The 16,217-nt window shown below is 51.4% G+C and overlaps 1 protein-coding gene across 1 annotated transcript in view; it reads left to right on the top strand.

Moving 5' to 3' along the window:
* EHD3 (EH-domain containing 3) overlaps positions 1-16,217 on the top strand; it is a 43,177-nt gene that overhangs the window by 20,889 nt on the left and 6,071 nt on the right. The window contains exons 2-3 of the mRNA XM_011972544.1: positions 271-447; positions 5,448-5,545. Coding sequence (XP_011827934.1) covers positions 271-447; positions 5,448-5,545 — 275 coding nt within the window. The remainder of the gene's footprint in view (positions 1-270; positions 448-5,447; positions 5,546-16,217) is intronic.

Genomic DNA, 16,217 nt, shown 5'->3' with positions numbered 1-16,217 from the left:
CTTCCACGCCCGCCCACGAGCCCCCAACTGATTGAGAAAGGGAAAAAGATAAGGACCAAAAAACAGAATATTTTAAGTTCAGCTGAAATTCCACCTGCTCTACAAAGTTCTTTGGACTCATTATCTAACGGGCATTTCTCCCGGCCATGAGATCTTGCTGCTGTGGCTCTGCCCTCCCCTCTGACTCGCATGTTGTCTGCCTTATAGTAGACATGCCGTGTTGATCTTTGAGCAAAATGCCTGCATTAGGACTGTGCTCCTTCTTGCTAGGTACCTGCTGGAACAGGACTTCCCAGGCATGAGGATTGGGCCCGAGCCCACCACAGACTCCTTCATTGCGGTGATGCAGGGAGACATGGAGGGGATCATCCCTGGGAACGCCCTGGTGGTGGATCCCAAGAAACCCTTCAGGAAACTCAACGCCTTTGGCAACGCCTTCTTGAACAGGTGAGTGTGGAGGGGAACACAACACTTTCGGGTGCTCTCTTTTCTTCTTCTTGGAGTGTGGGGGGTGAAAGAACAATAGGCAGGGTCTTGGGAGGCTTGGTGCCTAGAGTCTCCTGTCAATCTTTCCATACCTAGATTGTCCCTTGCTTGCTGAGAGTGTAACTGAGTCAGTTGTGAGATGCAGCAGCTGCAAATGCTGGGCTGATTCCTCCTTCTCAGGGAGCAAGGAAGGATACAGCATTGACTTAGGTCACATTCCCCTACCCTGCACCTACCCCTAGTAAAAGTGGAGGAGGATGCTCCATGTAGTTCCCAGCATTGGCCTAAACGTGCAGTGGCTGGGATTTGCATCCAACTGGAAGGAGGCAGACGAAGGTTCTCTTCTGTTCACGGATATTGTTTCTACCTGGTGGGAAGAACCCCGGACTTCAGAGGGAAGCCTTGGGTTTGAGCACTGACTCTTCTACTGAATTAAATGAGCTTGCACAGGTCACCTCTCTTGCCCCAGGACAAGGTCAGCCTTGCAGATACCAAGATCATCATGATGATTTGAATGGAGAAAACTCTAGGAATGCTTGGCAAACTAATCTGGGCCTTCGCATTAATTGTTCTGTTTAACCAGAATGCAGGCTGATCCCCTGCTCACGCTTATTACACTTATAAATCCAGTTTCACATGTGCATGGTAAACACTTTGAAAATAATTTTAAAACTCCTTTTTCTACTTGGAGGTGTTTAGAGTAGAGGTAATGAATACGGACTTTGCCTTCAGATAGACCTGGGTTCAAATCCTGCCTAATACTGTGGCTCTTGAACAAGTTACAAACCTTCTTTGTTTCTTATTTTTCCCATCTGTAAAATAGGATAATAGGAGTTAAAGGAGAAATAAGTGGGACAGTGAACAGAAAACACTTCGTGCCTGGCACATAGTAACCAACAGGTTAGTTAGTGATAGTGTTATATCTTGTTTCATTTGATTCCTTAATTGTTTAGTGAACGGAATAGGCATCTGCTGTGGCCATTTTTCAGTTGTGGAAGGTGAGGCTCATTGCCCAAAGGATTCTCGATGTCTCTTATTCCAAATATATATACGTATATATATATATTTTGTTTGTTTGTTTGTTTTGGTGAGACGGAGTTTCACTCTTGTTGCCCAAGCTAGAGTGCAATGGCGTGATCTCGGCTCATCGCAACCTCTGCCTCCCAGATTCAAGCAATTCTCCTGCCTCAGCCTCCTGAGTAGCTGGGATTACAGGCATGTGCCACCACGCCTGACTAATTTTGTATTTTTTTTTTTTTTTAGTAGAGACAGGGTTTCTCCATGTTGGTCAGGCTGGTCTCAAACTCCCAACCTCAGGTGATCCACCTGCCTTAGCCTCCCAAAGTGCTGGGATTACAGGCGTGAGCCACCGTGCCCAGCTCCAAATAATATTTTTTATAAACCTATGAACTTGTTTCTGACCTTTCTTACAGTGGCAGGGAGTCAATAACAGTCTGAGACAGGGACAGGGAAACAACCACATGAATGAAATGTGAAATTGTGAGTGGCCAAGGTGTGCACCCAGAGTAGGGAGCAGAGGAAGGGCCATGCTGAGAAATCTCGGGAACTTGGCCTGGCAGAGAGGCCCAGGCATGGGGTTTGGTTTATGTCGGGAATGAAGCTAAGGTCCGTTTAGGAAGAATGAGGAGGTCGTGGTGGTAAGGTGTAGTGGGGCAGGCGTCCTGGAATCCAGGGGTGTCTCTCATACCTGGGAATGAAGCCGAGGTCAGTTTAGGAAGAATGAGGAGGTCGTGGTGGTAAAGTGCAATGGGGCAGGCGTCCCGGAATCCAGGGGTGTCTCTCACACCTGGGAATGAAGCCGAGGTCAGTTTAGGAAGAATGAGGAGGTCGTGGTGGTAAGGTGCAGTGGGGCAGGCGTCCTGGAGTCCAGGGGTGTCTCTCATACCTGGAACTGAGTAAGGAGGTCCTGGATGCCCAAAATGCTAAAAATGCAGAAATGGAGGGGGTGGGATGAGCATGATTCAGGAGAATGAATTGCCAGAGCTGAAGAGAAACAGGGATATCTGAGCAAGGGGGTAGGCGATGAATTTGATTTTGGACAGGTTGAGTTTGCAATGCTGGTGAGTCAGCTGAGGAGCATCATCCTATCTGAAGGCAGAGAGGAGGAGCTAGACCCCAGGGGAGAGGAGGGAAAAGCCGGGGAGAGACAAGAGGAAACTGGGCTCATCACAAGAGAGGAGTACAGGTTTAGTGAATAATGCCATTTTGGGATAATTGTGCTTATAATGATATAGCGTACTGTATTATATGTAATAGCGTGTAGCCTATTATGATAACAGAATTTAGGAGATTGCCATCATATGCTGGGTGTATTCCTGAAAGCTGAGTGCCCTTATGTCATTAATCAAACCCAGCAAGTCTCATTAACTCCATTGTTAAATTTATTGAAACCAGGAGGTGTGGGTGAGGTTGGGTGGGGGTGGTTTACTTTAAGTAAAGACACCTCTTTCAATATTATTATCTTCATCTAGAAAGTGATAAAATTTAAATTGTCATAATCTAATCCTGCAAATGTTGTGTGAAGAAAATTTGAGAGAGAAAGGAAAAAATATATAATTCTTTACAGTGGTTACTTTTTTTTTTTTTTTTCTGTTGCCCAGGCTGAAGTGCAGTGGCGTGATCTCAGCTCACTGTAGCCTCCGCCTCCTGGGTTCAAGCAATTTGCCCACCTCAGCCTCCTGAATAGCTGGGGTTACAGGCATGTGCCACCATGCCCGGCTAATTTTTGTACTTTTAATAGAGACAGGGTTTCACCATGTTGGCCAGGCTGGTCACGAACTCCTGGCCTCAAGTGATCCACCCACCTTGGCCTCCCAAAGTGCTGGGTTTACAGGTGTGAGCCTGTAACTGGCTTACAGTGGTTCCATTTAGGGAGTGGAATTGAGCAGGGCAGAAAGGTGGAGAAGAGGAACACCTTCCTATTTCATTTTATGCCTTGCTGGACCATGTTTTGGTTGGTTTTGTTTGTTTGTTTGTTTTTTACCATGTGCATGTATTTTACAAAAAAAAAGTATAAAGAAAATAGGAAGGTGTTGTGAAACAAATAACATGCACACAAAAGGTGATACTATTAAGGGATCAGGAATCTCTCTCTATATTTGTGATTTCAGTGAATAAAATGAAGGTGACTCAGGCAAGATCCTGCATTTCCAGAGTGACCTCGTGTCTGGCCTGCAGAGCAGACATTGACAAGGAAAGAAATGTGGCCACAGGAGGGGCTGTGTCTCCTGCCTCCCTCCCAGGTGCCTTGCTAAGGGATAGAATTCATGTTTTATTTCAACAGACACCAGGCCCCTACCGGCCTTGGGCTCTGTTTTGTGGGGGAATGTAAGGCTGATCCAGTTCAGTGGACACAGGCTTGGAGAGAGCCAGTGAAACCCAGGCAAGAGGAAGAGCAGGGCTGACAAGGCCTTTGTGGGAAAGTTGCCATTTGACCCTGACGTTAATGGGTGAAGTGACACCAAAAATGTAAAAAAAAAGAGGACATTTCCAGCAGAAAATACTGAAGAGAGAAAGAGAGAGAAAATATGCATCGCCAGAGAAGAATGATGAAAGAATGTGGCTTCCTGCAGGCACCTGTGAAATCGTGAGGTTCTGAGATTTTCTCCAGGAGCACGCAGCAGCTAAAGTGGTGGATGTTTAGGTTGGCTGGGGGTCTGCCAGGCATGTCCATTGAAACGACAGCAGGGATGATGGGAGCCCTCTTGCACGTGCCACTGGCTTCACTGCAGTCCGCACAAGGTGCTGCACCTTTTAGATTTCCAGGTTCCTGTCTGTGTGCTGCTGAGTGGTCTTATTTCACACTCCTTGTTTGCTCCCCTTCCCTCGCTTCTCTTGAATGACACTTGACTGCTATCCTAATAGAGATGTTTGGCCTTTAGATGTCCAGATAAATGTTCCTAGGTGGTTCCCATTCTTCAAGGCCAGCTCCAGTGCCTACTCCTCCAGGAAGCCCTCCCTAGAAGCCATTTCTCTGCCTTGAATTTTCCAAACACTTCATCTGACTTCTCTCAGGGTGCTGGTCCCATTGCACTGTGTATTCTGGTTGTCCATGTATAGGCCTCCTGTCCTGCACCAGGCTGTGCTCCTTGGAGACAGGGATCAAGTTTTGGACATCTTAGTGTCCCCCACAGCAGGACTTGGCAAGCATGAATCATGGCTGCCTCACAATCATCCAGAGAGCTTCCTCAAAGCATAGATCCTGCGTGAGATCTACTTTTGGGGCTGGGATTCTGGCCTGCCTCCTGGGAGTCTGCATTTTAAGCCAGCCAGGCTTGTCATCCTCTGGCCTGCTATCTTGTACAGAGTAGGGCTTCAGTTACTGTTGAATGATACTCTATGTACAAATGAGGACATATACAGGGAAGCACAGCCACTTTGCCCACGAGGATCAAATCAGAAGGAGGATCCTCAAACCCTGACTCTGTGCAGTGATGGCTTGGGACAGATCCGTGAAGTCCCTCCTGCCCCGCTAGTCCCTTGGGGCTCATATGAAGACCAGGCAGGGTGTCTTCTCATTGTTTATCTAAAAAAGCTGAGGTTCCTAGAAAGGGCCAAGCTAAGTGGAGGTACTCAAGGCAGGGAGATAGCTGACCAAGGACAAACTAAGGACTTGGGGCCATAAGAATTAGACCCAGGCTTTGATCACACATGAAGATGGGATGTCGCTATGGAATAGCCCTGCTGGTCACAAAGCATTTTACCAAACACACCCGGGTGCAGGGCACTCTAACACTGGATGTGGGGAGAGGCAGGAGAACTGGGGTTCAGCCCTGGATCAGCTGTCAGCCACGCCCTGAGCTGGGCAAGCCCGTGGTGAACTGAACGTTTCAGGATGCACCTGCAGCTCACCTGAGAGAGACAAGACAGGTGGTTGGAGTCATGGGGCTGGGTCACAAAAGGCGGGCAAGTACTCACCCAGGTTTCCTCTGCCCATGCAGATTCGTGTGTGCCCAGCTACCCAACCCTGTGCTGGAGAGCATCAGCGTCATCGACACACCAGGGATCCTCTCCGGGGAGAAGCAGAGGATCAGCCGGGGTAAGCAGCCTGCCTGAGGGGTGTTGGCTATGGGCTCCATGGTTCTGGCATGTTCACTCTCTTACATACCAGAAGAGAAGCACCCAGGGCTATGCTGTACCCTGGCGAGCCGGCACTTCTCCTGTGCTGTATGGGATCATTTTACCTGGGGCAGTCCTAGGCAGGGGTCGGGAGAGGAATTCAGGTCCGCTGTAGCTCAGGAGACAGCTGGCCTCAGTCTTCTCATCTGTAAAATGAAGACATCAATATCAGCCTCACCTCATTGGGTTTATTCATGCTACAAGAGGCACCTTCTGTGGCCCTGACCCTGGCTTGCTTCTTAAGCTCCTGGGGAGCTCGCAGCTCTGCAGGGCAGCCAAAGGCATACAGAGAAATTCAGCTCAATGGTGTCAGTGCTCTGGGTCAGAAGAGGAGGGAATCAGGTAGTGAAAGCACTTTGAAAACTGTTCACTCCAGAAAAACACGGGGTAATTGCTCATTAAAGGAGGTTGCCTGGTGTGGTGGTTAGAAGACAGAACTCTGGAGTCAGGCTGGCAGGGTTCTAAGCCTGCCTCTGCCACTTCCTGGCACAGTGATCCTCGGCAGATTTCTTTATTTCAGTTACTTTATCAGAAAAATGGTGTGGGGTGGCAGGGGCGGGTGGGGTGGGAATAGTACTATCCATCTTATGGAGTTGTTTGAAGATTAAAGAAATGCTTTGGATGAAAAGCCTTTTCTGGCTGGCACATAGCAAGCACCTAGTAACCATGAGGTATTATAGATCATCATCATCATCATCGTTGTTTTCTTTTCTTTTTTTTTTGAAACAGAGTCTCACTCTGTTGTCAGGCTGGAGTGCAGTGGCGCGATCTCGGCTCACCGTAACCTCTGCCTCCTGGGTTCAAGCGATTCTCCTGTCTCAGCCTCCCGAGTAGCTGGGATTACAGGCATGCGCCACCACACCCAGCTAATTTTTGTATTTTTAGTAGAGATGGAATTTTACCATGTTGGCCAGAATGGTCTCGATCTGACCTTGTGATCCGCCCACCTTGGCCTCCCAAAGTGCTGGGATTACAGTCAGGAACCACTGCACCCGGCCTGTTTTCTTTTTTCTAACTCTAAAATGCTACACAGATGCTGTCAAAAGCTAAAAACAACTGCTCTGGGCCGCCACCCCCAGCCTGTCCTGCCACAGTTTGCTGAGTGTCCTGCATAGCCCCCTACCCTTTCTGTGCCATGTGTTGTATCTCTGACAAGAAAATCAGATGATGCCACGTCCACCCCAGTATTGGAGCTAGTTGCCAGGGCTGGAGCCACATCAGTACTCGGAAGTCAGACTCTGGGTAAGGGAGGGGTTTGAACCGCTGGGGATCTCTGGGAAGCAGCTAGAACTCTTGCCTGAATGGACCTAGGTAGGTGACTGCATGTGCCTTTACCCTCTGTGCTTTGTGGCTCCGGCTGGGACACAGATCCACCCTGCCCATGTCGGTGCCACCATAGTGGGTCCCAGAAACCTTTGCTCTTTCTGCAAGAGCATGGCCTGCCCAGGCCAGCACTGCTCACCCCAGACTCCTCAGAGGAGAGGTCACAGCCTCATGGTGTGACAGGCCAGTGCTCCTGCAGCTGTGTATTGACGAGACCCAAGTAATGCAGGCCCTTGGCCCAGGTGCAGGCCACTAGTGCCAGACCTGGGCTTCTGTCCAGTGCCCTTGTGAGCTGCCTTGGTGTCCTCTCTGCAGAGAGCAGCTCTTTTCTGATGAGGGCAGGCACGTGATGCAGGGCCAGGCTCGGCTCTTTGGGGCTACACTATGGCTGTGTGTGAGCTACCAAGCCTGCCCTGGCTGGGAGTGCAGAGGGAAGACAGTGAGAGAGGCTCTCCAGGTCAGCAGCCTGCTCAAGGGCCAGGTTAACCCCAGTCAGGCCTCCAGGGAAGACACAGCCTGGAGTCCTCATCCTGTCGCAGGTGGGAAGGAGAGGGGAGGCTGAACATCCTGAGCAGGAGAGCCCTGCCCTGCCTCCTCACCACCTCTTGCTTTGCTTAGGAGGTGAGACCTAGGAAGAAGAGGGGAAATGAAGCAGCTGAGTCAGGAGGGACTTGGGAAACTGTATTAGCAGTTCCTGTAATTGGTGGCCTGTGAATTCTGGGACATCACAGTGTACCCTGGGAAGACTTGATCCCCTGGCTCCCTGTCTTTGGGCTGTATGGTGGAGGTGATAGGGAGCTGGAACCCCTGGCCTGGGAAAATAGGAATGTCTGAGCCTCCCTCCTTCCAGCCCCAACGCACGCTGTAAGCACCTGGCTCCCTGTTCAGGGCCCTGTGGAGGGCAGCACGGGTGGTTTCTCTGTCTTGCTTTGGTTTGTTTCCCTGAGCACCCCCCTTCCCCTAATCTACCTATTCCCATCCCCAAGTGGTTCATCTGGGGTTCACCCTGCACTTAGGACTGAAAGGGATTTGCTGTTTCACTCAGGCAGCTCAGGACTCCTCCAGGAAGGCTGAGGAAAGCCATCCCTTCCCAGGGTGAACTCCCTGGGGGATGTGCACATGTACACCTGCAAGGCCGGTGCAGCCTGACCAGCAGGTCCAGAGAGGACTCCAGCCTCTGCGGTTTCCAAGGACACTGTGCTAGGAGTTCAGAGTTCTGCGCTTTAGAACCTCTGTGTGTCTCAACAGGTCACATTTTCAGGGTCCCCATGTGTAACAAGGGGTAATGATATGCATCCCACAGCCTTCTTGTGAGGTCCATAGACCATATGAAAACACGGGCCATAGCCCTGGGTCTGGATCACCATGAGCTACCTTCCTTCCTCCCTCCTTGTCAGTTGGCCCTACCTATCATACAATCCCAGAGTAATCTGTGTGAATGGTTCCCCTTGCAGTTGTGCAGTGCACAGCCTGTGCACTTATTTGTGGCAGGCTGGTTCCCAGGGACTCCTGCCTTCCTCAGTTCTTATCCTATTCCCTTCTTTTCCTATTTCTGGTTTTTTTTTTTTTTTTTTGACTGTCTCCAGGCTGGAGTGCAGTGGAGCAATCTCGGCTCACTGCAGCCTCCGCCTCCCGAGTTCAAGCGATTCTCCTGCCTCAGCCTCCTGAGTAGCTGGGACTACAGGTGTGCGCCACCACACCCAGCTAATTTTTGTATTTTTAGTAGAGATGGGGTTTCACTACCTCTCTTCCTGCCTTTGTCTTTGGATCTCAGTGACTGCCTTAAGCAAATTAGGTCCTTGGTGTTCTTGCCTGCACTTCCTGATGCCTCCCACCCCACATTGACTAAGCGCCAGGTCCCCCTACCTCTGGGAGAAGTGATGGGCCCAGGAGTGGCTTTGCAGGCCAGTTTGTTTTCTGCTTTCCTGCGTCCAGACTGTAAATGCAGCTGCTGCCAAAAGCAGCCTGTGTTAAAAACAAGAACTAGGAACTGGGCTGCTGGTGCCTGGGGCCGTGCTGACCTCAGCACCCTGAGGAGACCAGGACAGTTGGGGGAAGGGCGTCAGACACCCTCAGTTATCTGTGGTACCCCAAACGAGGAAAGTTTCCAGGGTGCAGAGCCCCACCCCTTTCTTTCTCACAATTGGCCTTAGAACACATGGTTCCAGTTTAAACTGACACACATAGACCCTCCCCTGCCCATACCTCCATTTACACACACACCCACACTCACACATGCACACACACTCCTCACACATACCCCGCACATATACACAACTCCCGTCTTCCCCACAGCACCCCCCCGCAACGCGCACACACACACACACAAATGTGTGCATAGAACCAAAGTTGCTTTCTCATGGCTTCTTGCCTGGGGCTCCAAGAGCTCTGGGTTTGGCCACAGAGCAAACTGGGTGCTTCTCGTCTTACTCCAGCCAGCCCAGGCTAGGACCAGACACCCTTGCTCCCTGGGATAGTCCTGCCAACTATGTCCTGCACGAGGGCGTCTAGAGCCTGAAATTCAGCCCACCTTCTGCTCACTGAGCCTCATACCTGGCGCAGGGCTGTGTCTCAGCAGATAAAAAGGGGCATGGTTATCAAGTCGGCACAGAGGCCCCAACTGGCCACGTTAGACTGCCTGTTCTGCAAAGTGAGCTGCTTCTAAGGGCTCCAAGACCTCAGGCTTCACAGGAAGGAGCATTCGGGCCCCAGGCTGGACTAGGGTGGCAAAGGGTCGTCGTTGCTCAGGGTGTGGACCCTCTACTGGGCCTGGGGCGCGGTGTGTCTTGTAGGAAGAAGGGTGGGGTGCCCGGGAAGCTGATTCTAGGAGGTCCTGGGCCAGCACTTGTCTCTGGATGCAGATGCATTGGGGTGGGCAGGGGAGGCAGGCAGGGAAGTGGTTCCTGGAAGTGGCAGGATGTGCCCCGGCCTGGCTCATTACTGGGAAGAAGTGAGGATGCAGCAGGAGTGGGAGGGCTCCAGAAGGCTGAGTGTCTTCAGCATAGGAACCACATTTCCTGGCTGCTTCCCAGCTAGAAATCCCCACAGGCGCCACCTTAGGAAAGCAGGGCGGGGCTTTGTGCTCACATCACAGTCTGCACAGCTTGAACCTCCTCCTCACGGGCCCCTTCCCGCACAGGTGAGCTCAGTAGAGCTCAGCTTGAAAATTTGCCCAGATTACACACCTAGATTGGGAACTCTGGTCTCCCTATTCCTGGTCCAGCGGCTTCTCAGCACATTATCATCACCTGCCCAGGAAGAGCGCGGCGGGCAGGAATGAGGGCAAACCTCTCATCTCCGAGTTTCTTCTAGGGGTCTTTAGGGCTCAGACCTTGGCAGATCTTGGCTCATCCTTGCAGCCTCACATTCCTAGCCCATCCAGGGCACCCTCACTGGAGCAGAGCCTGCACTGAAAGGCCTCTGGGTCTTCCCAGACTACGTGCCGGTACGGGCACACCTGTGTGGGCGCTCCCGTGCCTGGGCAGAGCGGCCGAGTCCTGACGCCCTTCAAACGGCCTTGCCGACCATCTGCTTGGGCCGCTCTTCGCTGTTACTTCTGGGAAACATCTAATGTGGCATTTCTTCCCCATTGTCAGCCAAACTCTTCCCACATTTTGGAAATTGATGCCTTGTTATTCCTCTTTTGCTCAAATATCTTTAAATCTTGACAGAGATTTTTGGGGGGAAGGATGGGGTTTTTGTATGTACCCACCACAAGTAAGTGCCCAGTTTGAGGGCTCGGCCTCTGAGCTTCAGGCTCACATGGCTGTGAGCTATTATAGAAAGAGAACGTGGGCTGCAAGTCAAGGAGCTGGGTTCTAGACCTGAGTTTGCCGCCACCTGGCTGTGTGAGCTTGGGCAAGCCCCTTAATCTCTTTGTGTCCAGATTCCCTGTCCTGTAAGATGTGTATGCCCTACTTACCTCCTGGAATACAGAGAATTATGAAGAGCAAATGAGGTCATTTGGCTGGAAACCCAAAGAAGTGTGCTGCCCTGTGAGGGCCCCGGCACTGCATGTCAGACCACGAAGGAAGCCAGCGGGTGATGAAGGGGTGGCTTTCTTTACTGCGTTTGTCTGATCGATTTCCTCCTGCCTGGCATTACTTCAAAGTGCTTTCTTTCCAGTCCTCTGGAGCCTCGGGTTGGAGGAGACCACAGATCCCTGCAGGCTGCCTAGTCTCCAGGCCCAGAGCTGGCTGACTAGACCTCTTAGAGCCAGCAGACTTGTGCTATGAAGTCCAGGAAGGGCAGCTTCTCTGCTCTGTCTCTCAGTGCTTGAATCTCCCCCGACTCACTAGTCCATATTTCATGAACCCTTGGGCTGCCGCAGGTGCTCAAGAGCTACTGTTGTAGGTCTCAGAGCCATTGCTAGGACCAGAGAGGGGAAGGGGGCCTGTCACTGGCCATGGCACTCACCACAGCTGCTGAGGCAGAGTCTCTGCTGTCAGATCATGTTGCCACGGCTCTACCACAGAGCCCTGATTCAGCTCTGCCACAGACCTGTCATTCAGTCATTTGTTATCCCCATTTTGCAGCTGAGAAAACTGAGGTTCAGATTTGCCAAATAAATGAGAAAGCTAATCCTCTACCATACCCTTTTTCTTACTGGGTCCAGTCCATACCTTTGAGATACCACCATTCCTAGATCTTCTCCTAAGTCCAGGCCAAGTGAACGACTAAATATCCACCCTACAGGTGACACAGTCTCAGGGGTAGCCAGGAGCAGGGAGGTTGAGCTTCAGAGGAACCCATGGAGTCATTCGTTGCTTGATGGTCATGGTCTTCACCGCCGCACCTGGCTGGAAGCTTCTGGCATTACTGAGTCTGTAATTGGATAGCAGCTTGCCAGAGCAAGTAGGAGGCCTCTGCTTATAAAAATCATAGAAAGAGTTCCCAGAAGCCCTTGGCCTGTCCTCAGGCAGAGGCAGACTTCACACAGGCATGCCCGAGGACTATAAGACAGCAGTCTGCAGCTTCTTTCTCTTGCAAAGGGTTCCTTGTATCTAATCTCCATCCATCCTACTGTACTCCGCACCCTCGCACCTCTGGTCTCAGATGCAGAGCATTGGGAACCGAGAAAGGAAGCTCGGAGGTTGTCCAGCTCAATCCCCTGATTTGACAAGCAAAGAGACACAAGGCTAGAGAGGGGAGATTGCTTGCCCAAGGACACACAGTAAGTTAGTGGCTAAGCAGAAACGAGAGGTGGGCTCACCCAGGCCAGTGCTCCTCTGATGACCCCTGCAGAGCACATCCCATCTCATAGAAACTAGGGCTTAGAAGGAGTGCTTTATAAAAAACAGCAGGGCAGTAAGAACAGCCAAGGTCACAGCTCAGCAGTTTCACCTGCATCCTCTGATTTGTTTAGATCCTCACAATAACCCTACGACTGAGTCACTGATTCCTCGAGCATAAAACTGAGGCCCAGAGATTACTCATTTACTGTCTCCCAGATGCAAAACGTGGAACAAGCCGCCCATTTCAGTTCCGTTCGGCAAATACTGATAGTGCACCTGCTGTGTGGCACACACCGTGCTGGGTGCAGGGGAAGCCCAGAAGGGTGAGGTGCTGCCCTTGCCCTGCCCAGCTCCTGGTGCAGTGAGGATGATTTCAGTGAGCTGAAGAGCAGAACAAGAGCATGCATGATGCCAAAAGACCACCAAGGGCAGGGACAGGGGTGGGCAGGGGTCTATCCTGTTCTGGCAGCATGGACATGTTGCTGCCCCTCAACCTTCGCAGACACAGCCTTCTCTTACATCGCTGGTGTCACCAGGGATTACAGCAAAGTTACAGGGACAGAGCCTCTTCTCTGCAGCTTCTCTGGTGCCTTTGTTTACCCCAGCCTGCTGCAGGCATGACTACAGTGCAAGAGTTGAATTTGGAGTTCAGGTCTTGGCTCTGACCCCCAGCATTGCATGGCCTTGGGCCTCTCACCCTCTATAAACCTCCATTACCTTGTCAGCATAGGACTCAACACTGGCTGCCCTGGCTGCCTTAGCTTGTTCTGAGCCATTGAGCCAATGCGTTGGGGCTGAGATTTGCTGGACAGGTGAGATGGAGCTGCAGCTCAGTTTTAGTCCTCCCAGCAGCCCCTCCTTCGGCCTGCACTGCCACAGCTGGAATCCAGATTGGGGAATAAGGAGCTGCAGAAGGCCAGAGGCCTGGCAGGGAGTTGTGGAGGGGCCCCGCTGCCCTCCTGCGGTGAGCTGTTTGCAGAGGTGGGGGTTGGGGCAGGGGACTCAGGCTGCCCTGATTTTCTTAGCCCTCTTGCCTCTCCCCACCCACAGCTCTGAGGGACTGCCTTTGGGAGGTGACAGCAGCCTTGCCATGGGCTGTGCTGAAGGGAAGATAAAAATAGGCTGGAGCCATCCCTGGGGAGGGGAGGAGGGACAGAGGGATGTAGGAAAGAGGGGAGTAGTGCAGTGCAGGCTGCAGGCTTCACCTGGAGTGGGAATGCTAAGGCCTCCCAGGCTCCAGTGAGGAGCTGGTTGGGCCTGTGTGCCAGGGAGGGAAGGAGAGAGGGAGGCAGGGAGCGGCCAGGTGCAGAATGGCAGGATGGCTGACAGCTGGGTCATCTGGCCTCACCACTCGCCAGCTGTTTGACTCTCTCCTCTCGGAACATCAGTTTCCTCCCCTGGAAGTGAGAGCGATACTCCTTGCGCTGCCTGCCTCAGAGCATGTCATGAGGGTGAAATGAGATAATGACATGAACATCTTGCCGTCCGCAGCAAGCACTGAACTTGGAGTTGGAGAGCTAGGGGTCGTGTCTCATGGGTGGTGTTGGCTGAGTCACTTAACCTCAGAGAGTTTGCGTGAACATCTTCGAGGGAGGGTTGATGGTCCCCCTGCCTACTGGGCAGAGCAGCCTCTGAAGCACTTTCCTGGGCCTTGCCTCGGAGCTGAGACAGGGCACCTGTCTTCGAAAGAGAAGGCAACATCTAGTTCACACCAAGCCCTCAATGATGCACCAAGCAGGGACTGTCCTCAGGTTGGAACCTGGAGATACTGGGCCAGCTCTGCCCCTTCCTGAGCCTCAGTTTCCCTATCTGTAAATCAGGGAGTTGGACCATTGATTGCTAAGCTCCTCGTAGCCTCATCTACCCCCACAGGAGCAGGGGAAGAAGACTTGTGTGTCAGTTGAGATGTATATTAATTGAGCAGCTGACAGATCTTGGAGAAAATCACATGGGAACGGGAACGCTTAGAAGCACTTCATTTCCCAAAGACAGAGGAGTTGAACATGGAGTAGTGCCGGCATCTGGGTAACCAAAGGAGGGTTTGACCTTCCTTTGTTAGAATTCTCTTACAGACCCCAGAAAAACATTACAGGGGTCCTCCAGGAAGCTTTAGGGCAGCAAGTTTTCCTGACCATGCTGATCCCATCCCCCCCCCCGTGGCAGTGCCTCCACATGTCCTAAATATGTACCCCACTGGGGTGTTCACTAGATGCCACAGGGTGGGGGGAAAGGCTTTTTAAACATAGCTCTGTTGGCTCCATTCATTCTCATCCCCCACCCCATCGATGCCTGCTACTTAGTCTGAAATGACAGCCTTTGAAAACCAACTCAGTCAGTGGTTCATAGCCCTGACTCCAGGGCCGTCTTCCTGGACTTGAGTCCCCAGCCCATTGCTTACCAGCTGGGTGACCTTAGACAAGTTCCTTTATCCGTTTGTATCTCTGGTTACTCCTCAGAGAAGTGGGGCTGATATTAGCATCTAATGACCCTGTATAGAGTCATCGTGAGGATTAAAGGAATTAATGATTATAAAGTACTTAGGTCAGTGCTGAACACCTTTTGAATGCTATTGTTATTTTTATGGACCACTGGTATTCAAAGTGTGGCCCTTGGACCAACAGCATCAGAATCTCCTGGGAGCTTGTTAGAAATGCTCTGCGTCAGACCTACTGAATCAGAAACTTTGGGGATGGAGTCCAACCATCTGGGTTTTAAGAAGCCCTATGGGGGATTCTGATGCAGGCTAAGTTAGGACCCCTGTTACAGACAATCAGAGCTTCTTAAGTCTGACTCACTTACAAGGCAGTTGCCTGATGATCTTGCCTGGTCTCTAGCCTCTGTAAGACAGGACAGGCTTTGTCCTAATGATTTGGTTTCCCATTTGATGGTGACAATGAGCTTTGGGTCCCCAGTGTGTGTCGCCTTGGAACCCTTGTGCTATGGGGAGCCAAGGTGGTTGATCACTTTAGTGCCCAAGAAAGGGCTCCTACCTCAGTGCCAGAGGTGTGCCATGGGGGAGTAGCAGGAGGAGAGGCTGAGAACCCTGCTCGGACTCAGAATGGGAAAGCCTCACACCTCCATCCTCAGGCCACTGCTGCTGCTCATGGGCTGTGTGCCCTCAGACAAATCACTTGACTTCTCTGAGCCCACTTCCTTATCTCTTGTCTTCCTATTTTATGTGAGAGGAGCCTGAGACACAGAGGTAAGACCTACTGGGGCTCTGTGTGTCAGTGAATGGACAGACTGTTGGTCTACCCTCCTGCTTCAGCCCCTACTGAATGCACAGCTACTTCGGATGGAGCAGAACAACTTCTCTGGGGCTCCTGGAACCAGTCTGACCCAAAGCAGCTTAGTGCTAGATAACCAAGGTGCGGGTGGCCAGAGTTCCAGTCACATCCTAAGGAAGAAACCCCTTGTGGTTTCAAGAGTTGGGCATTTTGTGTTGCAGCTGATTACAAAGGAAAGAGCCTGAGTGAGAAGAAGATGTTTTTATGACAAGAATTGCAGATTTCTTCCAGACCAGTGATAGGCATGGTCTGAACCATCATCAGTATCTACTTTTTACTGTTTCATTGTTTCCAGACCTTAGAAAGAATTTCTGAGTCTCTGTGTCAGATTAGGTGTCCAGACTTTCTTTTCCAGCAGGCTGCTAAATACAGAAGCTCCCCTAAATATAGGGGAGCTGGATAGTGGCGATGTCATATGGAAATAATGAGGTTAATAAGAGTTACTAGGCCAGGCACAGTAGCTGGCTGGGGGCGGCGGCTCACACCTGTAATCCCAGCACTTTGGGAGGCCAAGGCAGGCGGATCACCTGAGGTCGGGAATTCAAGACTCAGCCTGGCTAACATGGTTAAACCCATCTCTACTAAAAATACAAACATTAGCCGGGCGTGGTGGCGCATTCCTGTAATCCCAACTACTCAGGAGGCTGAGGCAGAAAAATCGCTTGAACCCGTGAGGCAGAGGTTGCAGTGAGCAGAGACGGTGCCACTGCACTCCAGCCTGGGTGACAGAGTGAGACTCCGTCTCAAA

This window comes from Mandrillus leucophaeus, unplaced genomic scaffold (genome assembly GCF_000951045.1).
Source record: "Mandrillus leucophaeus isolate KB7577 unplaced genomic scaffold, Mleu.le_1.0 Scaffold13, whole genome shotgun sequence".
NCBI lineage: Eukaryota > Metazoa > Chordata > Mammalia > Primates > Cercopithecidae > Mandrillus > Mandrillus leucophaeus.
The sequence above is the reverse complement of the archived record's forward strand: the minus strand, read 5'-3'. Positions and strand labels throughout refer to the sequence as shown.